Raw genomic sequence first — 26864 nt, 5'->3', positions numbered from 1 at the left:
TGAGACCTGAGAAGTGTCACAACAGACAGGGCTTCTGCTTAGGGGAACGAGAACATTTTGGTGACAGATGGCGGCAATGGTAGCACAACACTGTGAATGTAACCAATGCCACAGGATCAAGCACTTAAAAATGGTTAAAATGAGGACATTGTATGTGACTGTGTGTTACCACAATAAAATAAAATGAAATGAAAAGTGCCCAGGCATAACGATGGTTTTTAAAACACTTGGCTATGGCCTGAAGGAGGCGGCTGATAATGACACGCTTACGGAGGGCCCGTCGGGTGTGCGAGGCTGAGTCCCGGCAGAGCAGCTATGGAAGGAGGTGGAGCAGGCCGAGACTTCAGGAAGCCTCCAGGAGCGGAGAGTGGGGGCAGGACGCTGGCTGAGCGTGAGGGCCAGATCTCCTCGCCTGTCTGTCTGCCAGGCAGGTCAGGAGTCAGGAAGGAGAGGGTGGGGCAAAGGAGCACGCAGAGCCCCGGGGGTGAGGTCCCACAGGATGCTTAGCCCGAAGCAGAAGGACAGGACCCCACTACCTGCTCCAACAGGGCTGGCTCAAGGTAGGGGTGGAGGGACAGTCTGCCATGTTGGGGGAGGATCCCATAACACAGGAAGGTCCGAGTTGGAACGGCCTGGCTCTGTGTCACCTGGCCAGATCTGGGCCATTTTCCGGCATCTGATGGGTTGGGCTGAGCTGAGCCATTGTGGGAAGGAGCTGGAATGGTGTTGCCTGTGCCTTGTAGATAAGGGGAGGCACAAAGCATAGAGGTGGGACAAGGGTAGAGGGAAAGCAAAGGAAAAGCAATTCTATCAGGTGATTAAAGGTTGTGGCTGATTTACCAACTGTCAAGGACAAAGACAGACAGCAGCAGGGACACACAACCCAGAGGAAGGAAGCGGCTCTGGCCCCATCTCACCTCTCTACAGCCCTTCGGATGTGAGCCATCCAGGAGTTTCTCTCCTCTTTGGAGCTGGTGTAAATCTCGTACATCTCAGGCCCTTTCAGTGAGGCGCTGATCAGAAACATCGCCTTCTCCTCGTTGGCCACTTCCCTCACAATAAGCTTTTGTAAAGAGATGATGGGGGGCTTCGAGTCCTGTACAGGTAAAATGTGGTGGGAGGATCACCTCAAATCCGTCACATTCCAACAGCAGGAAAGTCACAGGTCTGAGGGGAAGGGGCTGAAAAGGGGAGGTCACTCGCCTATTTATTGTCACTGAAAGCAGAAGCATTTTGCCATTCTGCCATCAGGAGAAAAAAGACTATTGTAACGATATCCTAGCATCCCTTTATTGTGTCACTATAACATGCACTTAAAATTTTTGGAAATAAGTAATGCATGCACACTGCGCAAAACTAAAAAAAAAATAAGAATATATAGGACATAACAACAACATGTCCTCCTTCTGTTCCTGGGCCCCAGCCAACTGGAGCTGAGCACTGTTCCCGGTTTGTTGTGCACTATATCCTTTGAGAGATAAAGCTGTGACAGATCAGTAAAATGCACATTAATTTAACTGGCTAAAAGTGCCCACCAGATTTCCCCAGATCAGCCCTCAACATTTCTCATTTGCTTTCCTATTTCAAATCTCTGCCTCCCAAACCTCCTTGCAGGACTGGTGCTTTTCCTCCGTCCAGAGGAAATGACTCTTCTAGAGTTAAAAAGGCAGAGCCCCCTTTGTTAGCTCTTGCTCTGAGTGAGCAAGTCTGCCCTGGGAGGGCAAGACCACAGTCACCAGCTCACCACGCACACTTTGGTGTGAAACGGTCAGCTGGGGGGTAAGCAAGGGTGTGGAGCTTGTGCTGGGCAGAAGGGGCTTGGATTGGGAGGGGTGGGACTCAATCAGCGGTCAGGGACCCCATCCACTGCCACTGGGTAAACCACCCTTCTGAATGCCAGCTTGGCAATACCAGGAGAAAGGACACTAAGCATGGACACACCTGGACCCAGAAAGTCTACTCCCTGGAATTTCTAAGTAGGGAAGTGTGCATACAAATATTTATCAGAATTTCTTATAGAAAAATAAATGCATCCAACAATAGAGATCGGTTAAACGAAAATATATAAGATATATTTTCTATAAGATAGACGAGCAGGCAACCATGACATACCATGTTCTCGAGTAAGACAGAGTGAGATAGGAAAAAGTTCAAAACATATTAGGTGGAGACAGAAAAGTTAGTTACAAAGTAATATGAAAATTCGAATGCCATGATTTGAAATACATGTATTCTCTCACTATAGGCTGGGGGGTAGCAAACTACAGCCTATGGGCTAAATTCAGACTGCCACCTAACTTTGTAAATAAAGCTTCATTCGTGCCCACCCATGCCCATCCACTTATATACTTTCTGTGGCAGCTTTCACACTACAAGGGCAGAAGTGAGTAGGTGCAGAGACTGTACGGCCTGCCAAGCTGAGGCTATTTACTATCTGGCCTGTAAGAGAGAAAGTTTTCAACCCATTATACACCACATGCAATAAAGACTGGCAGAGCAGACAACCTACAATAAAGAAAACTAAATCAGGGTCTTTGGGTGATAGGATTTCAGATGATTTTTATTTTCTTTTTTGTGCTTTTCTCAATGACAGAGTTTCTGACACAAAGGTATGTGTCAGAATAGGTTCTCTCAGTTTTTCCAGGTTGAAGAAGGGGGAGGGAGGAGAGAAGAGATGGGCCCATGTCCAACCCCAATTGCCATCTGTTGGGGTACAAGAGCTGTTACTTTATGTCTTACCCTCCACCTGAGTCATGTTCTCTCGGGGTACCCAGCAGCTTATTTGGCAAAATGAAGGAATGAGGCAGGAGATGATCCGAGTAGGGGCTCTCCAGCGAGGCAGGATGGAGGAGAACAGGGTGGGGCAGAAGGGTGAGGATGACGATAACTCAGTCTCCCAGACCACCCAGCACGGAAGATTAATGACTTCACGTCACCCTCGTATGAGTGACGGAGAGGAGGCGTGCTGGAGTCATGGCACGACAGCCATTTCGGGGAGTGAAGGTGGGAAACTTCTTGAGAATCTACTTTTAAGAAGATACATGATTCAATAGCTCAGTTATAAAGGCCGCCTTCCTCTCCCGGCGAACCCAGAAAGCAAACAGGCTCTTCAAGCCCCACGACGGCCGATGCCTATGGGCAGGGGGCCTGACACCGCCCCCCTGCACCGGGTCTGTGTGGTTAGATGCCAAGGACCCTAGGGCTCATCTGAGGTCAGTGGTGGAGGAAGCTGAGCTCGACATGGACACAGGGCAGGCTGAAGAGGGGGATGAATGGGGTCCCAGCCCTAAGCCCTCATGGCCAGGCTTGGTTCTCATAAGAGGGGTATTCTCAGACCCAGCATGCTCTGGGGTCACCATGGCCATTAGATACCAGCACTGATGTGAGCTCGGGTCCTCTTTGGCGGAGTAACTCCCTGGGAGGAAGGAAGGGGTTTCTCTGGGAAGGATTCTGGGGCCCCTAAGTGCCTATGAGGGGAAGAACTTGGAAGATGCTGGGAGACACTGAAACTGGGAACAATGTTAGGATGAGAACCTTGAAGCCTCGTATCTGCCCCATCTCATCGGGCAACCAGACAGGACCCACATTCTCAGAAAATTCTACTCTGCCTGGCTGGAGCCTTCTGCCTGGGACATGCATCCACATTTGTGGATGCTCATTTCTAGTTGTACCTGCTTTCTGTGCTCTTCCTGTCTTGTCATTGATGCACTCTCTCTGGCTGGCCCCCTCACCCAGCCCTCTTCTAGCCGTGGAGCAACCCTTGCAAATTCCCAGCCAGCAGGACCCTCCATATGAAGAGATGAGATACATACCACAGAGGCAAAGACGTATTTTTGATCCTTTTCTTGGAGCAGCAAAAGTACATCAGTCAACAGAACAGCAAGAACATCTAGGAAGAAAGCACAGACATGGATGGACACATCCAAAGGGTCAGAGGCTGGGTCCTGCAGGCTGTCTCAGCCAACACTTAAAACCCAGGAAGGTTTATGCACTGTGGAGAGAAGATCTTAGCACACTCAACCCAGCACCACCTACTCTGCACGAGGCTAAGCATTACTTTTCTACCTCACCTCTTCCTGGATTCTGACATTTGACACTGATGGATGAATGGCTGCTGTCTCCTCCAAGGTGTCCCTTCAAACCCTCCAGCTGAAGGCAGGGCTCCCTGCTCCACCGCTGACCGCCTGTTCCCTCTGACAGGCCTCTGTTTTACTGGAACCTGCTGAGTCTGGTCTTCGTGGTTCTCTCACTCTGATTTCACAAACCGGAACTGATCCCAGGTCCTCTTGGACCCTTGCATCCTGCCTCCTACTGCAGTGATGCACGCAAGGGCCTGTCTTGTCCCCTGTGGCCCTGCCTTCCTAGTGGCAGCAAGCGTGATGCCTTGGCCCCATGTGGGCATCTCACAGTCCCCTGCACAGTTTGGCTTTGCACATGACTTGCCCCCCCATATGCAACTCGTGAAGTGAATTTTCCACAGGAAGTGTAAATATCACTTTCCAGGGGAACTTCTTCTGAACCCCCCATCTCAGTTAGATACATTATCTTCACGTAATTCTCTTCTTTTAAAGCAGCCACTGAGCTTATTAATTTTTCTGTTTACTTCTTTCTCTTTTTCTGCCCCACTGTCCGAAAGCCCCACAAGGGCAGGTACCAGGTCTTACCTGGTTGGGTGTATTCGCACCACCAGACTCGTGCCTGGCACACTGAGGCATGAAATTATCTTTGCTGAATCCATGTCCACTTGAATTAAGAGCAGATAGATATATTCTGTCATTTAGCCTCCTCAAATACTCCCTGAAAGATCCCTCAAGATGCAGATGCCAATGAAAAAACAAACTGAGAGGTTTCTAGAGGCTCACAAAACGGGAGGAAGCTCAGGGATGAGTCCCAAGTGCTCCCTGGCCTGGAACTGCAATGTGGACTTTTAAAGTGGGGTCTGGCACACACTCTGAAGCAGGGACTGGGATCCTCGGGGACACTGAGGTTAGGAGCCCTGGTGGCGTATTCTGCCCACGCCGGGGCCCTTTAACAGAAGGTGGGCTTTGCTAGCCTCAGTAAAGGGCCCACTGCAGCCAGGCCAAGACTGCACTGGACTGTGGCTAAGCTTGTTTGGAACCCTGGGGCCTCTACTAAATTTGGGGTGTCATGAAGCCAGTGCCCTGGGTCTTTGTTAGGAACTCAAGGGCTCAGACAGTGTGCTGTTTTCATCTAAAGGTCCTCTGGGTACATAATACACTGTTCCAAAGACCAGAGAAAGAGAGTACAGATATTATTACTGCCTTGTTCTTGTTACATCTATGGCTGCCTAAGCTAACACTGACTTAGCATGTAACCTCCCTCTGGCCACGCTACAGCTGGGCTGCAGTGGCTCTGTCAGCCAGCACCCATAGATCCAGGGTGGCGCCCGGTGATCTCAGATGGAGCCCACCAACCCAAGATGGTGCTCATGGGGGATGGCCGGGGCAGGGCTTTACCTTTCAAGCGCCCTGACGTGGTCTTCCAGCACAGTGTGCCCTCTAGGTGGAGCTGCCGTTTCAGCATGTCCTCCTTGCGGAAGGTCAGCCCATTCTTGAGTTTGCTGGAGGACTTCAGGTCCATCTTCCCTGTGATCTCCCTGAGGCGCTGGCCCTTCTCGCACTCATTGACCTTGGCATCCACTTGGGAGATAATGTCTTTGATGAGGGTCAGGGCCTGGCTCAGGTCTTCATAGTCTTCGGTGCCAGCTGCCACATACAGCAGAGTTAGTGCCTTTCACACAACAGAAGTGGCCACATCTAATAGGTCTGTGAAGTGCATTCCCTGAGGCTGTTGCTCAGAGAATCCTCAAGAATCACCCTCCAGCTATAATCTCCTGAGCTGTAAATGTTTCTCTAAAACAAATGCAACAGCCTGGCATTTCATTTTCACCAAGACAGAGCTTTGGTTTAATGCATGAGCTACGATGCAATTCGAAACATCAAAACTGACAGAAACTCCCCTGCGTAGCTTGGCTGGCCACTCCTTGGTAAATAAACTCCCCGAGGTCCTTTAGCTCTTCACAACTGACTCCCTCAACCTTCTGTCATTGCCAGGAGCTGGCTCCTCCCACTCCATGGATGCAGTTTTCATGGAACTTGCATGTTCTCCCACGATCCAAATACCCTAGAGTTGTGGGAGGTGTGGCCAGCCTTTCCCTGCCCTTGCTTGGCTCCTCTGCATGGCTCTGGTCATGTGACAGGCCATCTCTGTGTTTGTCTGGATCACCCAGAAGTGACCTTAACGGCACTGTTTCCATCCACTCACCTACCCTATGGCCCAGCCTGTGCTAGGGGCTGGGGGACAATGGTGGGCAGATCACACCCAGCTGCCGCCTTCTAGGTGCCTACCGCCTTGTCTCTCTCCCATTGGTAACCCTGAATGTAGCATAGTGGATTCTGCATAGCCGGTGCTCAACTAATGAGCAGTGAACCAAGCGGAATTCACAGCACCAGAGACAAAAGTTCTGAAGGGTGTTTATCCAATCAGCTGCTAAAAATTGGAAGCAGGTGGGTGGGGAGCTCCCTGCAGCACTAGTGGGCAAGGCAGTGAGGAGAGCTACTGCACCTTCTGTGTTCTGAACGATGCGTTCCACCAGAACTGGGTACTTGGTTAGGCGCTGAGTAACCAGAAGAATGCACTCCTGAACACCAAGCCTCCTCACGATGGAAAAGTTGCCTATTTTCTATAAAATGGAAAATAAAGACGTACCGTATTAATATCTTCTCTCCCCCCAAACCAGTTAAGGATTGGTTACCAGGGCTGGGGGCTGCTTCTTCCTTTTGCTGCTCACTGGGACCTTTACTTTGCTGCTTTGGGGGTGGGGTGGGGGTGGGTAGCTAATATTTGGGGACATACATTGGATACCTGAAAGCAGGGATCACCTGCTGCATTAAAAAGGCCACAGGCACAAAGGCAGTGTCACCTGTAGTGTGAACGAGGGCCCCTGCAGAACCATTAAGAAGGAACAAGAATCAGTCAGGGGGGTGGTTACTGGAATTACCTGCTGAGCTGTCATGCACATGTGCGTGCACATGCATGCATGCACATACACACACATGGGAAGACGGTGTCAAAATTTTCCAGGTCTGTGGATTATTGCTGATTTTCCTGCAAACACTGGGGACTGCCAATTTAGTGGGCCGAGCCCTTAGTCTGAGGGCTCTCCCTTGTGAGGCTAGTTGCTGCAAGGGAGAGGCTAAGCCCACTTATAATTGTTCCCAGGAGTCCCCCCAGAGAGCCTCTTTGTTGCTCAGATGTGGCCCTCTCTCACTAAGCCCAGACGGCAGGTGAACTCACTACCCTCCCCCCTATGTGGGACATGACACCCAGGGGTGTGAATCCACCTGGCAAAGTGGGAAACGACTCCTGGAGAGGAGCCTGGACCCAGCTCTGTGGGATTTAGAGGATCCTCTTGACCAAAAGGGGGAAGGGAGATGAAACAAAATAAGGTTCAAGCGGCTGAGATATTTCAAACGGAGTTGAGAGGTCACTCTGGAGGATATTCTTATGCACTATATAGACATCATTTTTTTGTTTTTAGTAAGTTGGAATGGCTAGACTGAAATACCTGAAGCTGTCAAACTACAACTCAGTGACCTTGATTCTTGAAGATGATTGTATAACTATGTAGCTTGCAGAGTGTGACTCTGTGCTTGTGAAAACCTTGTGGCTCACATTCCCTTTATCCAGTATATGGACAGATGAGTGGAAAAATGGGGACAAAAATTAGATGAAGAATAGGGTGGGATGGAGGGGATGGAAAGATTTAGGTATACTTTTTTGCTTTTCTTCTTATTTTGGAGTAAGGAAAAGGTTCAAAAATTGATTCTGGTGATGAACGCACAACTGTACGATGGTGCTATGAATAACTGCTTGTACACTTTGAATGACTGTATATTATGTGATTATATCTCAATAAAATTGCATTAAAAAATTTCTCCAGGTCTGGGCATATGGCTAGTGGTTTCTGATGCACACCTCTGGCTAAGAACCAAAGAAGTGAACGTGATGTCACCAAGATGGCAGAGTGAGACACTCCAGAGTTCCAACCACCTGCAGAATCTTTAAACAACTAGAAAAAAATGTTTCTCAGAGCTCTGGAAAACAGTTCAAGGTTGGCAGTAACAGGGTGAGCGCTGAATCAAGAAAAAGAAGGTGAGTGCTGAATCAAGGAAAAAGAAGAAAATTGATCAAAGCCAAAAAGACCTGTAGGACACCATGAAGCATATGGATAGATACATCATGGGAGTCCCAGAAGGGGAAGAAAGAGAGAAAGGGGTAAAGAAAAACTGGGGGGGGGAAAAAAAAAAAAGGCTGAAAACTTCCCAATTTAATGAAAGACATGAATATACACAACCAATAGCTCAACAAACTCCAAACAATATAAACTCAAAGAGAGTCACACCCAGACATATTATAATCAAACTGTCAAATGCAAAGACAGAAAGAATCCTGAAAGCTGCAAAAAAGAAGCAACATGTCACGGACAAGGGAGCCTCAATAAGATTAAGTTCTGATTTCTCATCAGAAACCACGGAGGCAAGAAGGCAGTGGGATGACATATTCAAAGCGCTGAAAGAAAACACTTGCCATCCAAGAATTCTATATCTGGCGAAACCACTTTGGAAAATGAGGAAGAAATTAACACATTCCCAGATAAACAAAAGCTGAAGGAGTCTGTCACCACTAGATATTCCCTACAAGTAATACTGAAGGGAGTTCTTCAGCCTGAAAGGACAAGGACACTGGACAGCAGATCAAAGCTGCATAAAGAAATAAAGATCTCTGGTAAAGGCAACAACGTGAGTAATTATAAATGCCAGTACTATCGTATTTTTGGTTTGTAAGTCCACTTTTTAGTTCTTACAGGATCTAAAATGCAAATGCATAAAAAAAAAGTAATCATAAATCTATGGTCATAGACACACAGCATATAAAGATATAATTTAGGAGAAGAAGAAAATTAAAGTTAAGTTGATATCAAATCAAACACAATCAATATAGATTTAGGATGTTATCTTTGAGCCCTATGGCAGCTATAACAAGAATATTTGAAAAATAGTCACAGAAGTAAATAAGGGACTCTAAATGGTTCACTATGAATGATCAACTAAATACAAAAGTAGGCAGTAATGGAAGATTGGGGGACAAAAAAAGTATGACACAAAAATAAAAGAGCAAAACAGAAGAAGAAAGTCCTGCATTGTCAGTAGTTACTTAAAAAGTAAATGGAGGGTGAGGAGCTGGGGGAAAATGCAGAGGTGCTGGACTTCCTCACCTGGACTGATGCTGATGTTGCAAACATTGAGGACTGGCGGTTTGATGTGCCGAGCCCTCTACCATGGGACTTGCCCTTATGAAGCTCGTGTCTGCAAAGGAGAGGCTAAATCTGCATATAATTGTCCCTAAGAGTCTCCCCCGAGTACGTCTTTGTTGCTCAGATGTGGCCCTCTCTCTCTAGCTAACCCAACTCGGCAGGTGATCTCACTGCCCTCCCTACTACATGGGACCTGACTCCCAGGGGTGGAAATCTCCCTGGCAATGCAGGATATGACTCCCGGGGATGAATCTGTACCCAGCATCGTGGGATTGAGAATATCTTCTTGACCAAAAGGAGGATGCGAAATGAAACGAAATGGAGTTTCAGTGGCTGAGAGATTTCAAATGGAGTTGAGAGGTCACTCTGGTGGACATTCTTATGCACTATATAGATAACACATTTTAGGTTTTAATGTATTGGAATAGCTAGAAGTAAATACTGAAACTATCAAACTCCGTCCCAGTAATCTGGACTCTTGAAGATGATTGTATAACAATGTAGCTTACAAGGGGTGACAGCATGATTGTGAAAACCTTGTGGATTGCACTCCCTTTATCTAGTATATGGATGGATGAGTAGAAAAATGAGGATAAAAACTAAATGAAAAATAGGGTAGGATGGGAGGATGATTTGGGCGTTCTTTTTTACTTGTATTTTTTATTCTATTCGGATTCTTTCTGATGTAAGGAAAATGTTCAAAAATAGATTCGGGTTATGAATGCATACCTATATGATGGCACTGTGAACAGTTGATTGTATACCACGGATGACTTTATGGTATGTGACTATATTTCAATAAAACTGAATTTAATTTAAAAAAAAAGTAAATGGAGGGGTATGGTATGTGAATATATCTCAATAAAATTGAATTAAAAAAAATAGTAAATGGAGGGGGCGGAACCCATTGAGATAAGTGGTGGAGGGATGGAGACCCAAGTGGGTTGCGGTGCCACCCCGGGTGGCAGCGGCAAGAAGAGGGTCTCTCCGGGGACTGTGGGCTTGCAGGCGCACCTCATTATCAGGGACCTTGGAGAAATTCATTCAAGACTTTTAGATCACAGACCAGTCATTCAAGGTGAAACCCGTTATTTTCTGAAAGAATTTGAAGAAAAACATGGCCTTCAAGAAATGAGAGTTCTTGAAAATTTGAAGAATATGATCCACAAAACAAATGAACACAGCCTTCCCAAATGTGGAGAGACAGTGCAGGACAACTTAAACCAAGTTCTCCAGAAACCGCAAGCAGCTAATCACTCAGTCTGTAGACTCCCAAAGAGGGAGCAGGAACAAAGAAAGATTCATAGTGAGCATTTAATAGCTAGTGAAAAACAGCATGCAATCCAGTGGGAAGATTTCATGAAAGAGCAACACAACAAATGGGCTGAAGTGGACAAAGAGCAAAAAAAAATCCATGGAGAGACTTAATGATCAACATGCCACATGTTGGAAGTAAAGCAGTTATCTGAAGTTAGTTGTCTTTTTCTTACTCCCTTGTTATGGCTTGTTTGAAATGTTTTTTTTTTTTTTATTGTTACTTTTTTTTTTTAATTTGTTTTTAATTCTTTTAATTTTTTTATATAGTTGATTAAAAAAAAAAGTTAGTTAAGCAGAAAGAAGCTGCTTGGTCCATCCTGTCTGTACTGAAGTAACAAAAAGGGGGACATGTGGGAAACCGAGTCTTCCATGTTGCCTGAGGCATATCTAGGGTGGTGGCTTGGAACGCTAAGCCACAAGCCTGCATGGAACGGCGTTCCATGCAGGCCTGCCCTGTAAAGACATGTATCTTGTGAGTATGACCACAACGTTTACCATTTTCCTAAACCTTGATTGTTCCTTCTGATATGCAACAGGATGTAAACATAGGTATCTGGTGGGCTCTCCCGAGCCTGAGGACATTTAGCATATACTCCCCGATCTTCTGAAATAAATAACTGGAGCAAAGGTGCGTTATCGTCCGCTTAGAATGAGATGCAGTGGGCCCCCTGCTCCCTTGATTCTTAAAAAAAATAAAAATAAAAATAAAAAAAGTTAGTTAAAAAAAAATGAAAAAATATGCAGAGCCCCCTTGAGGAGCTGGTGGAGAATGCAGGGGTATGGGGCTTCCCCACCTCGATGGTTGCTGATGTGCTCACAAAGGGGACTGGTGGTTTGATGGGTTGAGCCCTCTACCACAGGACTTGCCCTTAACAAGACTGTTGCTGCAAAGGAGAGGCTAGGCCTCCCTGTAGTTGTGCCTAAAAGCCTCCTCCCCAATACCTCTTTGTTGCTCAGGTGTGGCCCTCTCTCTCTAGCTAAGCCAACTTGGCAGGTGAAATCACTGCCCTCCCCAAGTGGGATCAGACACCCAGGGGAGTGAATCTCCCCGGCAATGTGGAATATGACTCCCGGGGAGGAATCTAGACCCGGCATCGTGGGATGGAGAATATCTTCTTGACCAAAAGGGGGATGTGAAAGGAGATGAAATAAGTTACAGTGGCAGAGAGATTCCAAAAGAAGCCGAGAGGTCACTCCGGTGGGCACTCTTACGCACACTTTAGACAACCCTTTTTAGGTTCCAGTGAGTTGGAGTAGCTAGCAGTAAATACCTGCGGCTATCAAACTATAACCCAGAATCCATGAATCTTGAAGACGATTGTATAAAAATTTAGCTTATGAGGAGTGACAATGTGATTGGGAAAGCCATGTGGACCACACTCCCCTTTGTCTAGTTCATGGATGGATGAGTAGAAAAATGGGGGAAGGGAACAAACAAACAAACAAACAAACAAAGGCACCCTGTGTTCTTTTTTACTTTAATTGCTCTTTTTCACTTTAATTATTATTATTGTTATTTTTGTGTGTGTGGTAATGAAGGTGTCAGGGATTGATTTTGGTGATGAATGCACAACTATGTAATGGTACTGTGAACAATTGAATGTATGCTTTGTTTTGTATGACTGCATGGTATATGAATATATCTCAATAAAATGAATTAAAAAAGCAAAACAAAACAAAAGGATCAATATGCCAACATGGAGAAGAAGCTAGTGAAATTTTCAATCTTTTAAACTCAAAACATAACAATAATGAACTATCAAGAAAACACTGACACCCCCAAAAAAATATTCCCACCAAACCATTTAGCCTCTGCTTCAAGCTTAGCAATATTTTCAATGGCACTCTTACATCAGAAGAAAGGAACTTCTGCTTGAGTCCTGATTAAAAGTTTAATAGAACAGTGCTATATCTTTCTAGTTCTCAAGTGCCTATATGTGATTATTTGGATGGGGAGAAGTAGGAGAAAAATGGGATAAATTTACACTTAGTTAATTAAAATTGGTCTTACCATTAACTAGCTCAGAGAACTCTTAAGTATAGACTAACTGCAAAATAATTTCATTCATTCCTGTGCAGGGTTAGTATTAGTTTATTTTTTTTTTATTTTTTATTTTTTTAATCATCATTTTATTGAGATATATTCACATACCACGCAGTCATACAAAACAAATTGTACTTTCGATTGTTTACAGTACCATTACATAGTTGTACATTCATCACCTAAATCAATCCCTGACACCTTCATTAGCACACACACAAAAATAACAAGAATAATAATTAGAGTGAAAAAGAGGAATTGAAGTAAAAAAGAACACTGGGTACCTTTGTCTGTTTGTTTCCTTCCCCTACTTTTCTACACATCCATCCATAAACTAGACAAAGTGGAGTTTGGTCCTTATGGCATTCCCAATCCCACTGTCACCCCTCATAAGCTACATTTTTAGTATTAGTTTATTATTGTGGCTTAAAAGGCAGGTTATAATAGCAGCCAGTCATAGCTTCCTAAGCTACGGGAAGCAGGTATAAAATGTTATTCTATGAAAATGTAGACAAAACACCTGTCCTTGGAGCAGAAGTCACATTTAAGAGAAGCAAGAGTCAAAACATTATCTCAAATATGGCAGAGATGGCCATGTTGGGCTTTGAACTGCCTATTGGAAAATGTTACAAATTTTGTAATACAGTATAATGCTGTGTGTTTCATTGGATGACAAGACGCACTTGTTAAGTTTTGTGGACTTCCAAAAGTTAATATTTTCAGTTTTTAAAATATGCTTAAAAGGCAAAGCTTACCAAGAAAATATTTTGACTTTTAGCCTTTCCAAGAACTGTAATCTTGCCCATAGTATTTACCTCATATTTGTGTCTGTTTTGCTGTGGGTAAGCTTTATAGGATAAATAGTATCTATACGTGTTTCAACTGTTGAATGAGTAATCAGCAAAATTTGCCAAAACAGTCCCTCTAGAACAGTATAAAGAATCTGGTTCTGAATGAACCAGAAGTATTTGCCCACATGGCAAACGATCCATGTTAAATGTAAATCCTTTTTAGTGTTAATATCTATTCTCATAAGCAGATGTATTTCAGCAAAACATGTACCAATTCCGTCATCACTGTGATCTTTAAAAATCTGCATTTAACAATATAATTGAAGAACTAAGTTGCTTTCTTTATTTGCCAAAAATCAAACAAAATTAAATGCAATACTTTCAAGAGATTTATGGCAAATGAATTTGAGGTATAGATAAATCCTTCAAATATTTTTTATTGCTCTGCAGTAAAGAAAGGGACAAGAAAGAAAATATCCAACTCTCTAGTGTTATCTCTTGCAACTGCATAAAATTGACAATGCTTGCCTGTGTAAATTTATGGCTTACTATCAAGGCTTTATTCTTGGCTGCGTGTTGAAAATGTGATTGAAGTTAATAGAGGGGATAAAAAAAAAAAGTAAATGGATTATACTCTGCTCAGTCAAAAGGCAGAGAGCGTGGAGTTCTGGAAGGTTTATACAGTTTAGTGTGAAATCTTCATACATCCCAAAGTAATCTGGGCAGAGAATAAAAATGTATATGCAGGCTCCCCCTGAGGAACTGGGGAAAAATGCAGAAATGTTGGACTTCCCCACCTGGATTATTACTGTATTCTCACAAACACTGAGGACTACCAATTTAGTAGGCTGAGCCCTCAATCTTGGGGCTTGCCCTTATGAAGCTTGTTATTATAAAGGAAAGGCTAAGCCTACTTATAATTGTGCCTGAGTCTACCCCTGAGAACCTCTCTGTTGCTCAGATGTGGCCCTCTCTCTCTCTCTAAGCCCACTCAGCAGGTGAACTCACTGCCCTCCCCCCTAAGTGGGACATGAGTCCCAGGGCCGTAAATCTCACTGGAAATGTGGAATGTAATTCCTGGGCATGAGCCTGGACCCAGCATCATGGGATTGAGAAAATCTTCTCAAACAAGAGGAGGAAGCAAAATGAAACAAAATAAAGTTTCAGTGGCTGAGAGATTTCAAATGGAGAAGAGAGATAACTCTTGCAGGGCATTCTTATGTGCTATACAGGTATCCCTTTTTAGGTTTCAGTGTATTGGAATAGCTAGAAGGAAATACCTGAAATTGTCAAACTGTAACCCAGTAGCCTTTATTCTTGAAGACAATTGTATAACTATGTAGCTTACACGGTGTGACTGTGTGATTGTGAAAACCTTATGGATCACACTCCCTTTATATGAGTAGAAAAATGGGAACAAAAATTAAATGAAAAATAGGGTGGGATGAGGGGAATGGAGTGCTTTGGGTGTTCTTTTTTACTTTATTTTTATTCTTATTTCTATTTTTTTTTTTTTTTTTTTTTTTTTTGGAGTAAGGAAAATGTTTAAAAATTGATTGTGGTGATGAATGCACAACTATATATAGTGGTACTGTGAACAACTGATTGTATACTGTGGATGACTGTATGGTATATGAACATATTGCAATAAAACTGAATTAAAAAAAAAAAAAAGGCAGAAGAGTAGAAGAATGGTTAAAAAAGCACGACCCAAGTATATGCTGTTCCCAGGAGATTCACCTAAAATTCAAAGACACAAATAGGTTTAAAGTGAAAGGATGGAAAAAATATTTCATGCAAATTATAGCTAAAAGACAGCTGGGGTGGCTCTACTAATATCAGACAAAATAGACTTAAAGTAAAAAAAAAAGTTACAAAGGACAAAGAAGGATACTATATATTGATAAAAGAGTCAGTTAATCATGGAATAGCTAGTAGTAAATACCTGAAACTATTAAACTACAACCCAGAATCCTTGAATTGCGAAGACAATTGTATAAAAATGTAGCTTATGAGGGGTGACAATGTGATTGGGAAAGCCATATGGACCAAACTCCTCTTTGTCTAGGGTATGGATGGATGAGTAGAAAAATGGGGGCAAAAAAAAAAAAAAAAAAAAAAAAAAAGAGTCAATTAACCAATAGATATAGCAATTCTAAATATATATGCATCTCACAGCAGAGTCCCAAAATATATGAAGCAAATATTGACAGATTTCAAGGGAGAAATAGTTCTACATTTATAGCAAGAGATTTCAACACACCACTTTCAATAACAAATAGAGCATTTAGACAGAAGATCAATAAGGAAATGGAAGACCTGAATGATATTATAAACCAACTAGACTCAATAGTAATATACTGAATGTCACCCAACAGCAATAGAATACACGTTCTTCTCAAGTGCACATGGATCATCTCTAGGACAGACCATGTGTTAGATCACAAAACAAGTCTCAATAAATTTTAAAAGATTGAAACCATACAAAGTATCTTTGCTGACCACAATGGAATGAAACCAGAAATCAATAATAAAGGAAGAAATGGAAAATTCACAAATATATGGAAATTAAACAACATACTCTTAAACAGCTGATGGGTCAAAGAAAAAACCACAATAGAAATTAGGAAATATCTTGAGATGAACAAAAACAAAAACAAAACATATATGGGATGCAGCAAAGGCAGTGCTAAGAAAGAAAGTTATAGCTGTAAATTCTCACATTAAAAAGGAAGAAAGATCTCAATCAGTAACTTAAAGCCTCACAACTGAAGGAACTAGAAAAAGAAAACTAAACTCAAATTGAGAAGCATAAGGGAAATAGTGAAGATGAGAGCAGAGATAAATTAGAGAATAGAAAAACAAGAGATAATGAACTAAAAGTTCTTCAAAAACATCAATAAAATTGCAAATGTTTAGCTAGGCAGAAAAAGAAAAAAAGGGAGAGGGTGCAAATAACTAAAATCAGAAATGAAAGTGGGGACATTATGACTGACCCCACAGAAATAAAAAGGATTATAAGAGGATACTATGAACAGTTGTATGCTAAACAAATTAGATAACATAGATGAAGAGGACAAATTACCTAAAACTGACTCAAGAAGAAATAGAAAATCTCATAGACCAACAGCAAGTAAAGAGAATAACGAGTAATCAAAATCCTCCCACAAAAGAAAAGCTTCACTGGTAAATTTTACCAAACAGTTAAAGAAGGTTAATACCAATCCTGCTGAAACTCTTAAAAAAAAAAAAAAAATTTTTTTTTTGAAGAGGAAGGAACACTTCCTAACCCATTCTATGAGGCCTAATACCAAAACTAGATTAAGATATCACAAGAAAATAAAAATTACAAGACTAATATCCCTTATGAATATAGATGCAAAAATCCTCAATGAAATACTAGCAAGCCGAGTCCAACAGCACACTGAAAGAATTATATACCACAGCCACGTGGGATTTATCTCAGGAATGCAAGGGTCCTTTAACATAAGCAAATCAGTTAATGTAACATATGACATTAATAGAATGAAGGAAAAAAAACAGACATGAACATCTCAGTAATTAACAAGGAAAAGGTGTTTGACAAAATCTAGCACCTGTTCTTAATAAAAACATTCAGAAAACTAGGAATAGAATAAAATCTCCTGAACATGATAAAGGGCATATACAGAAAAAACCCACAGCTAACATCATACTCCAATGGTGAAGACTGAAAGCCTTCCCCCTAAGATCAGGAACAAGAGAAGGGTGCCCATTGTTACCACTGCTATTCAGCATTACACTGGAAGTTCTAGGCAGCGTAATTAGGCAAGAAAAAGAAATAAAGACCTCCATGTTGGAAAGGAAGAAGTAAAACTTTCCCCATTAGCAGAAGATATGATCCTACATATAGAAAATCCTGATGTATCTACAAGAAAGCTATTAGAGCTAATAAATTCAGAAAGTGGAGGGATACAAGAGTGACATACAAAAATCAGTGGTGCTTCTATAAACCAGCAATGAACAATTCGAAAAGGAAATCAAGAAAACAATTCCATTTATAATAGCAACTAAAATAATCAAATATCAAAGAATAAATCTAATCAAGGATGTAAGGGACTTGGTTCACGAAAAGCTACAAAACATTGCTGAAGGAAATTAAAAACGACAAAAATAAGTGGAAAGTCATTCCGTGTTCATAGATTGGACGACTAAGTGTTATTAAAGTGTCAATACTACCAAATGTGATTTATGGATTCAATGGAATCCCAACAAAAATTCCAACAGCCTTCTTCAAAGAAATTAACAAGCCACTCATCAAATCCACATGGAAGGGTAAGGGCCCCTGAATAGCCAAGACCATATGGAAAAAAAGAATAAAGCTGGAGGACTCACTTCCTGATTTCAAAGCTCATTACAAAACTACAGTAACCAACACAGGGTGGCATTGGCACAAGGAAAGATACATATACGAATGGAATTGAATTGAGGGTTCAAAAATACACCTTGGAATTGAGGGTTCAAATACACCTTGACATCTATGACCAACTGGTTTTTGACAAGGTGCCAGGTCCATTCAATGGGGAAAGAATAGCCTCTTCAACAAACAGTGTTGGGAAAACTGGATATCCACATGCAAAAGAATGAAAGTGAACCCCTACCTCACATCATGTATAAAACTTAACCCAAAATGGATCAAAGACCTAAATATAATAACTAAAATCATAAAACTCCTAGAAGAAAACATAGGGAACTATCTCTAGGACCTTGTATTAGTCATGAATTCTTAAGACTGTACATTGAAAGCAGGAGCAATAAAAGAAAAAATAGATAATAAATTGGACCTCATTGAGAAAGTGAAATAACATAAGGAATGTGAGAAAATATCTGAAAATCATTAGTCCTGTATCCAATAAGGGTTTAATTTCCAGAATCTGTAAAAAATTCCTACAACTCTATAACAAAAAGACAAACAACCCATTTTAAAAATGGGCCAAGGATTAAATAGATGTTTCTTCGAAGATCTACAAATGACCAACAAGTAGATGAAAAGATGCTCAACATCATTAGCCACCAGAGACATGCAAATCATAAACCACAATGAGATACCACTTCACACCCACCAGAATGGCTAGCATTAAAAAAATGGAAAATACCAAGTGTTGGCAAGGAAGCAGAGAAATAGGAACCCTCATGTATTGCTGGTGGGCAAGTAAAATGGTACACTGGTACAGCCATTGTGGAAAACAGCTTGGCAATTACTCACAAACTTAAACATAGTATTTCCATATGACCCGGACATCCCACTTCTTGGCACACAGGAGAACTGAAAGCAGGGACTTGTATAGATAGTTGCACACCAATGTTCGTAGCAGAATTATTCATAATAGCCAAAAGGTGGAAGCAATCCAGGTGTCCAACAATGGGTGAATCAATAAACAAAATGTGGTATATACATACAGTGGAAGGTTATTCAGCTGGAAAAAAAATGAAGTTTTGATTCATGCTACAACATGGATGAACCTTGAAGGCATCCCGTCAAGTGAAATGTGCCAGACACAAAAGGACAAATATTGCATTATCTCACTTATATGAAATATCTATAATATGCAAATTTATAGAGACACAAAGTAATAACAGGATACCAGGGCAGGGACAGTGGTGAGGAGCAGGGAGTTATTGCTTAATGCATAATAGTCTCTGTTGGGGGTGTTGGAAATGTTTTGGTAATGGATGTTGGCGATGGCAGCAGCATAACATAGTAAATGTTAATTAACACCAATGAACTGTACACTTGAAAGTGGCAAAATGGGAAATGCAATGCTATATTTATGTTATCACAATTAAAAAAAAATTAAAAGAACACCAAAGAAGCAGTAATCTGAAGCGTTTCTAGGTGGGGAAGCAGAGAGGCTTACTGTACTCTCCAGAGCATAGCACAGTTTCTGTTCTCCTGCTTCTACAGCTGTGGTAGGAGTTTTGGAATGCCAGCAATTGCCTAGAGCCATGTCTCAAGAGAATCAGAGAGTAATTGTGGGATTTGTAAGATTCTGTGGGCAAAGTTCGGTCTCTGTATTCTTCTACTTCCTGAGAGCCCTCCGGTTTTCCAGGTCCCCTAGGCTTGGGATGTCAGGTGGCACACTCCTGTGCTTAGCAGACGAATTTAGGCCCCAGGGTGGCTCTCTCTCTTTTGCTTCTAATTCCATTGTGATTCTAATGGAACAAAAATTGGGGGGCGGGGGGAAGGACCTCTTAACCTTCAACAAAAAGTTTTTGTATATCATTTCAGAATAAAGTCTCTATGGTACAGGCAACAGGTGACAGGATTTGTTTTGGATTGGAGTGTGCCAGGGCTGCGGATGCTAAAGTCGAGTGGCGTTAACCCAAGTGTACTTTCGAGGACCTGCTGACTCAGGCTGGCAGATGTGTTTTGGTTCTAGGCTCAGAGCACGTGCTTGCTGTCAGGCAGAAGAGGCCCAAGGCTCATTCCCCAGGCCCTGTGGGGGAGACGGGGACCAGTGAGGAGAGAAGAGTAGGAAGGAGAGGAAGGTTTAGAGTAAGGAGCAGCTTACAGCAGCCGGAGCATCCGGAAGCAGAAGGCTCTGGGGAGTGGTTCCTGGAGCAGGGCAGCCCCTTGAAAAGTTCCTGGTGTTACCCAGATAGTGCAGGGGATTAGGCTGGCGGGATCCATGCCGGGGCATCTTACAGCCACCCTGGCACAGGAAGGCACAAACCACTAGATATCATGGGTTTCTACATAAGATTTCACTGACAGAATGAGAACGGCCTCATGGTTAAAAAAAAAAAACAACAACAACAAAATTTGAAAACCACTGGTTTATAACAGGTACCTTACAATCCCAGGACCCCAAGGCTTTAAAGTTCTGTGGAAAAAACTAGCAGCAACAGATGTGGCCCTCTCTCTCTAGCTAAGCCAACTCAGTGGGTGAACTCACTGCCCTCCCCCCTACATAGGACCCGACTCCAGGGGTGTAAATCTGCCTGGCAACGCAGAAGATGACTCACCGGGATGAATCTGGACCTGACAATATGGGATTGAGAACATCTTCTTTGACAAAAGGGGGATGTGAAATGAAACAAAATAAAGTTCAGTGGCTGAGAGATTCCAAATGGAGTCGAGAGATCACTCTGGTGGGCATTCTTATGCACTATGTAGATAACCTTTTCTAGGTTTTAATGCATTGGAAAAGCTAGAAGTAAATACCTGAAACTATCAAACTGCAACCCAATAGCCTTGACTCTTGAAGATGATTGTATAGCAATGTATCTTACAAGGGGTGACAGTGTGATTGTGAAGGCCTCGTGGATCACACTCCCTTTATCCAGTGTATGGATGCATGAGTAGAAAAATAGGGACAAAAAACTAAATGAAAAATAGGGTGGGGGGGTGATTTGGGTGTTCTTTTTTACTTTTATTTTTTATTCTTATTTTTACTTTTTCTGGCACAAGGAAAATGTTGAAAAAATAGATTGGGGTGATGAATGCACACCTATATGATGACACTGTGAACAACTGATTGTACACTTTGGATGACTGTATGGTGTGTGAATATATCTCAATAAAACTGAATTAAAAAAAAAAAAAAAGGTATGCATGGACATCCAAAAAAAAACCAGCAGCAAAAGTGGATAAAGTTTTAATTTAAACCCAATTTTCATTTACCTTGATTAAGTTTTGGAATTTCTTGTTTTGCTGCAGCAAAAACTTATAGTGACTGACAGCTTCATTGTGGCCACTACAAAAGACACCGTATTTTTCTTTCATTCGCTCTCCATTTTCACCTGAAAACTAACATGAAAAGAGAATGGCAACATTACCAAAATGAAACATGAAAACCACCGGGGTATGTTTTAATCTAGTTCACTGACTCGGCTAAAATAAATACCAAATTTACTTGCAATTTTCATTTTCTTTTCTAACATGTAGTCAAACATACAGACGTGCCAGAATAGGGTGTCTAACTGCAAGGCACAATGAAGGTACAATGTGAAACTTTTCTGCCCAAGGGCTTTATCACAGATGCTCTAAAACTTCCGACATCCAAGAAGAGAAACAAAAATTGTTAAGCTGAAGAATGTCAGAAAACTTAAAGAGCAAAAGGGGTATTCTTCTAAGTAATTCTAATGGACTGACCCAGAATGCTTCCGGCACTCTGAGATGGAGGGGAGGTCGACCGCTCTCCTTTGCCGATTCTGGCTTAGGCTCAGCAGCAATCGCTTGGGGTCAACACCTCGACTCCAGACGGCTCTGGTCTTCAGACATGCTTTCAACAGTCGAAACCACAGCAGTTCAAAATCCCCAAACAAAAACCTATCAACCACTTAATCAACAACACAAAATACACCTGCCATTTGGGCCTCCATGTTCCTAGAATGTTGAATGGATGCACAGCTGTTCCTATGGCACTCAATTAGACAGGGACCACTTTCTTTTTATTGTTTGGAGGAACCGAGACAGGGCAGGGGATCCTCCAGCCCTATGCACGATACCTGCTGTACCAGGAGGTCCCCAATTTTCTGGATGATGTAATTCCGGTCACTGCCCTCCTCCAGGGACTCCTGGCGTCGCTCCTTCAGCCGGGAGAGGAACTGGCTGTGTATCTCAAGCAGGTCATCAGCGCCCGGGAAGATGCGGCTGATGGCCTTGCTGCTGAACTGCAGCTCCTCCTGCAGAGCCTTGGAGTAAACCTTCAGCATGATCTTGAGTGTCCGCACGTGGTGCATCTCCGTCTGCATAAGCTCTACGGGGACAGGGCAGCAGGACTTAGCTGCACTGGGAAGGACGTTCTGGCTCCGTGGCTCACCGAATGAGCCTGTGAAGCTGCTGCCTGGTGGCTTCACACCCACTGTGGCCAGTGGACGGCACATGTGGGTCCTGGCTGCCCACCATGGGCCTAACTCCTTCTGCTTGGGGTCTCACTGCCCTGGGCTTCCCCAGTCCAGTGTGCTGGGATCCTAGCCTAAGGGAGCAGGGAGCGACCACAGGAAAGGGTGACCCAAGGACTTGAGAAAGCACAGGAAGGTTTCATGCCTAAAGTCAACAGAAGAATCTTCAAGGAGGTTTTCAACAAGAAGACTGTTTTGGTAAGCACCCTTCGCTTATGTGTAGAAACAATCCAACCCAGACTGTAACTGAAAGAAGGAAAAGCAAAGCTTAAGGGAGGATTTTTATTCACTCTTACAAGGCAAAGAAAGCCCAGAGCCTGTGCTTAAGTTTATCTGTTGTTCAAGTCAAGACCTTGAAGCTGGTAGAGATGAAACAAAGGTCAAGGCAGGGGTTACAGATCTGGAGCTTGTGGCTGGGCTGCGGAAGTGTGCACCCTGAGCATGTTGGCACAATTCTGTGGGTCTGTGTGTGAGGTACGTGTGTGCTTTCCCTTGAGAGGGGCCTTGCTTTTGAGATTGTCAAGGGCGTGGCCCTCGAAGTTCAAGAATTTTAACAGATCAAAGAGTGATGGATGAATTGGCATGGAGTCAGAAATTAGAATACAGGTTACCAGGGGCTGGGGTGGGGAATGGGGAGTTCATGCTTAGTGGGGACAGTTTCTGTTTGGGGTGATGGAAAAGTTTGGGTAGTGGGTGGTGGTGATGGTAGCACAGCATTGTAAATGTAATCAACACCACAGAACTGCATGCTTGAAAGTGGTTAAAATGGAAAATTTTATGTTTTATACATGCTATCACAATAAAAATTAAAAACAAATGAACCATAGAACCATATAACACAGAGTGACCTCTGATATAATTATGGATTTCAGTTAATAATACAATTATAATAAAGTTTCATCAATTATAATAAAGGTATGGCATTGATGTAAAATGTTAACAGGGAATATTGTGGGTGGGGGGTATATGGGAACTCTGTACTTTCTGCATGATTTTCCTGTAAACCTACAACTGCTCTAAAAAATAAATTAGTAATAATAAAGCAATACATCAGATAATCAGTTTTAACCTAGGAATGAGGAAGGCCTTTCCGACTATGATTCAAAATTCTAATGTCACACAAGAAAATGTTGATAAGTTAGATTACATAAATAGCAAAAATTTCTGCGTGGCAAAAACCTACCATAAGCAAAGTCGAAGGACAAAAGAGAAAACTGGGAAAAATACCCGTAATTCCTATAGAAGAGAAAAGGCTGCTGATCTCCCTATTTCATAAAGATCTCTTAAATATCATTAAGAAAATGATTAATATATAAACAGAAAAATGGGCAAAGTATTTGAACAGGAAAAATTACAACTGACTCTTAAAATGTACTGAGATGTTCAATCCAGCTCATAAGAGAAATGCAAATTAAAACTACATGAAGATGTCCTTTCATCTACTAGACCCACAAAGACACAGCCCGTTGCCCGACTATGGAGACCTGGAGAGTCTCACACAGGGCTGGTGGGAGTGGAGACGGTACAGCCCCTGTGGCAATATCTAACAGAATTACTAATGCACATTCCTTCCGACTTGGCAGTCCTGTTCCTGGGAATTTACCCTACAGATATCCTCGCTCCCAGGCAAAATCATGTTCTTCCACAGTTATTCAATGCAGCTCTGTTCCCCACCGCAGAAGACGGAGGAGATAAAGGATGAAACATACGTACAACAGAATCCCAGGCGCCCAGTAACCAGATCCTCCTCCTATGGAAAGACCTCCAGGGCTGGGCTGAGTAAAACAAAGAAAAAGCAAGGGTAGGGGATGGGGAGTGACTGCTTAGGGTATAGGGTTTCCTTTTGGGGTGAAAAAAATGTCTTGGAACTAGATAGATGTGACGGTTGCACAACACCATGAATGTACTAAATGCCTGTGAACTCGACACTTTAAAATGGTTAAAATGATAATTTTATGTTGTGTGTAGTTTACACTTTACTACCCAAAAAAAAAAAAACACACAAAAAAACAAGGGACAGAACAATATAACAGTCTTATACCTTTTGTATAAGAAGGTAAAAAAGAAGCCCTGGTAGCAATTGTACAGAGTGGGGACAAGGGTGTGAGGGCAATTTTTCACTGAATATCTTGCAATATTTTAAAATTTGAACCATGTGAAACTTTTTGAATATATAATACAATAAGGCATTAAGTTTAAAGAATCATTAAGATAGCTGTGTACTTTAGCCCAAGAATCTCACTCCTGGGAAGTTTTATTCTAAGGAAATTGAGTCAAAAAATGCAAAGAGATCTTTACTGCAGGGCTACCTTTAATAATGGTCTAAACAACGTTTAGCATGTTCATTACACTACTGTTTATAATACCAAAAAACACAAAAGGACCCCACTATCCATTAATAGGGGCCCATACATCCATAATCTATCACCTCGAGAAAAAATGAGGAAGGACTAAAAGTATCCACCCAGAAAGAGTTCCATGATGTAAAAAGGACCCATACGTGGAGTGCAAACCCATTTTTTTTCCATGAATGATAATGTAGCCATTTAAAATGGTAATCTCAAAGATCACATGAGATATGAAACTTCATAGAAACAGCACATTCACTCAGGCACGCCACCTGAGACTAATAATGAAATGTAAACGTGAGATGGGCTGCATGGCTGCAGTGGGATGTGGAGTCATTTCCTCGTGGAGTTGCCCTGATGTAAGTGGCCAGAGGGTCTCCCGGTGCCCCCCTCCCCGGCCCCTCCTTTTTAGATGATAAACGAAGCGATCTGTACAACTGGGCTAGTCCACAAGTACAGTTCCCGAAGAAGCAGGGGGTGTGTGGCAACAGAAACTTGCTAAGCGCTTACAATGAACAAGGCGCTGTGCTGGGCAGAGAGAGAGGCTGAGGATGGTGCCGATCCTAATAAGGCCAAATAAGGTCGAGGCGAGCTGTGCAGGGTGTTTGGAGGAGGGAGGGACGCTGTGTGTGGGCCTGGGGTGGCGGCAAGGATTCCAGAGAGGGACAGGGCTGGAAGCAGAAGGGGACCCTGGCAACCCTCCCAGGACCATGTTGGGAGCTGTTTGTTCTCAACAGCACTGAGCCCAGGGCCACCAGCCATGGGGGTCTGGGAACAGTCCATGGGGACCAGCAGACGTCAGTGAGGCAAAGGGCCGCCCGGACGGAGGCATCTAGACTGGTCCTCTCTGTCCAGCAGGAATTCCCTCTCTGCAGGATCTCTGGCTTGTCCCTGGCCCCCAAGGGGACATGTCCACACATATTCTCCTCCTCACTGACAACCCAACCTGCTCTGACCCAGACAGAGAGCTCTGTGGTTGAAAAGCAGGAGGGGTGCCCCAGGGGACACCACCAATCCATGCCCAGGGATCCCAGGAACTTCTGCAGGGGGTGAAAGTAAAAAATGCACAAAAATATTTACCCAGGCAACTCATGCTATCATTCTTGGGGGAACGATTCTTGTGGAGGGAGAATCTTATCTAGAGTAAGAATAAATAAGGGTCTGCGGCTGAGAAGGGCTTCAGGTATCAGTGCTATGTGCCTGAGCTACGGCCTTCGCCAAATGACTTGGGGTGGAGGGCAGGGGTGGGGGGTGGGTTCCAGGGCATGGCCAGAAGCCCAGGGCAGTGGCTGGCATAGAGAGGGCTCCATGATTGGAAGCTATCAATTTCATTTAGTAAACCCCCAAGGGAGCGTGGTCTTGCTATCCCGTCTCAGAAGGCCAGCAGCTGCCCATGGCCAGGTTCCCTGACGGCCAGCGGGAAGGGGCGTGAAGTGTGGCTCCCGGAAAAGGGGCATGGTGTGGAGACTGTGCTATAATCATGCGCTGAGAGGAACACACTTCCAAAGCCATGCCACCAGGATTAGCTGGACAGGATCAGCGGTCACTTGTCTCAGGGTCACTGTTTCTGGAGCATGGCCAGCAAGGTAAGGGTGAGTCAGACCTGGGCATTCGGCCATCCTTGTCTGCAGGGACATGTTCTAACAAAGCCCTCTCCTGCATCTCTTCTCTGGCATGAAAGGCAGGGCTGCCCAGCGGGGAGGCAGGAGGAGTGGGCCAAGTGGTCTCAGGGGAGGTCAGCAGTGGAACCCAACCTCCCAGTTGGAATTAAAAAAAAGCAAGAAAAAGAAAGTAAAACAATAACTGGAGGGCTGGCACGGTGGCCCAGGACCTCTCACCGTAAAGGACATCCTGTCTTTTCACGACCTCTCTCTTCTGTTTCTTTGCATACGCCAAGTCCACGGCAAGGCTCCAGGACTCAGACTCAAACTCCTGGGCGTCTGCTTCAAGCTCGCTCCTCAGTGAGGCAGCATACGGATCTAGGGGAAGAAGACAACCCCGCGGCTCAGGAAGCTCGGAGCCTACTGGTCTCCAGGCTGCTGCACCCCAACCCTGCACCCTCCATGGGGACACAGTTACCCGGGTCTCAGCATTTCCCCGTGTGGAAGGAGACCCCCTGAAACCCGGGAGAGAAGAGAGATGAC

At 43.4% G+C, this 26864-nt stretch overlaps 2 protein-coding genes across 6 annotated transcripts in view; one reads left to right on the top strand and one right to left on the bottom strand.

Annotated features, from left to right (window-relative positions):
• ARHGEF18 (Rho/Rac guanine nucleotide exchange factor 18) overlaps positions 1 to 26864 on the bottom strand; it is a 122403-nt gene that overhangs the window by 13791 nt on the left and 81748 nt on the right. For all 5 annotated transcript variants that reach the window (XM_037824414.1, XM_037824412.1, XM_037824413.1 and 2 more), the window contains 7 exons: positions 26559 to 26699; positions 21977 to 22227; positions 21150 to 21275; positions 6586 to 6703; positions 5478 to 5726; positions 3813 to 3889; positions 918 to 1096 (listed from right to left, as the gene is read on the bottom strand). In XM_037824414.1, coding sequence (XP_037680342.1) covers positions 918 to 1096; positions 3813 to 3889; positions 5478 to 5726; positions 6586 to 6703; positions 21150 to 21275; positions 21977 to 22227; positions 26559 to 26699 — 1141 coding nt within the window. The remainder of the gene's footprint in view (positions 1 to 917; positions 1097 to 3812; positions 3890 to 5477; positions 5727 to 6585; positions 6704 to 21149; positions 21276 to 21976; positions 22228 to 26558; positions 26700 to 26864) is intronic.
• LOC119525514 (biogenesis of lysosome-related organelles complex 1 subunit 5-like) lies at positions 10226 to 10765 on the top strand. The gene has a single exon (XM_037824303.1). The coding sequence runs from the start codon at positions 10226 to 10228 to the stop codon at positions 10763 to 10765; it is 540 nt and encodes a 179-aa protein (XP_037680231.1).

Source organism: Choloepus didactylus (assembly GCF_015220235.1).
Source record: "Choloepus didactylus isolate mChoDid1 chromosome 25 unlocalized genomic scaffold, mChoDid1.pri SUPER_25_unloc2, whole genome shotgun sequence".
Taxonomy (NCBI): Eukaryota; Metazoa; Chordata; class Mammalia; order Pilosa; family Megalonychidae; genus Choloepus; species Choloepus didactylus.
This window is presented reverse-complemented; position numbering and strand designations above follow the sequence as displayed.

What these genes read in the sequence shown, in the direction of transcription:
- LOC119525514 (XM_037824303.1), top strand. Translation starts at nt 10,226, where the DNA reads ATGGAGGGGGCGGAACCCATTGAGATAAGTGGTGGAGGGATGGAGACC.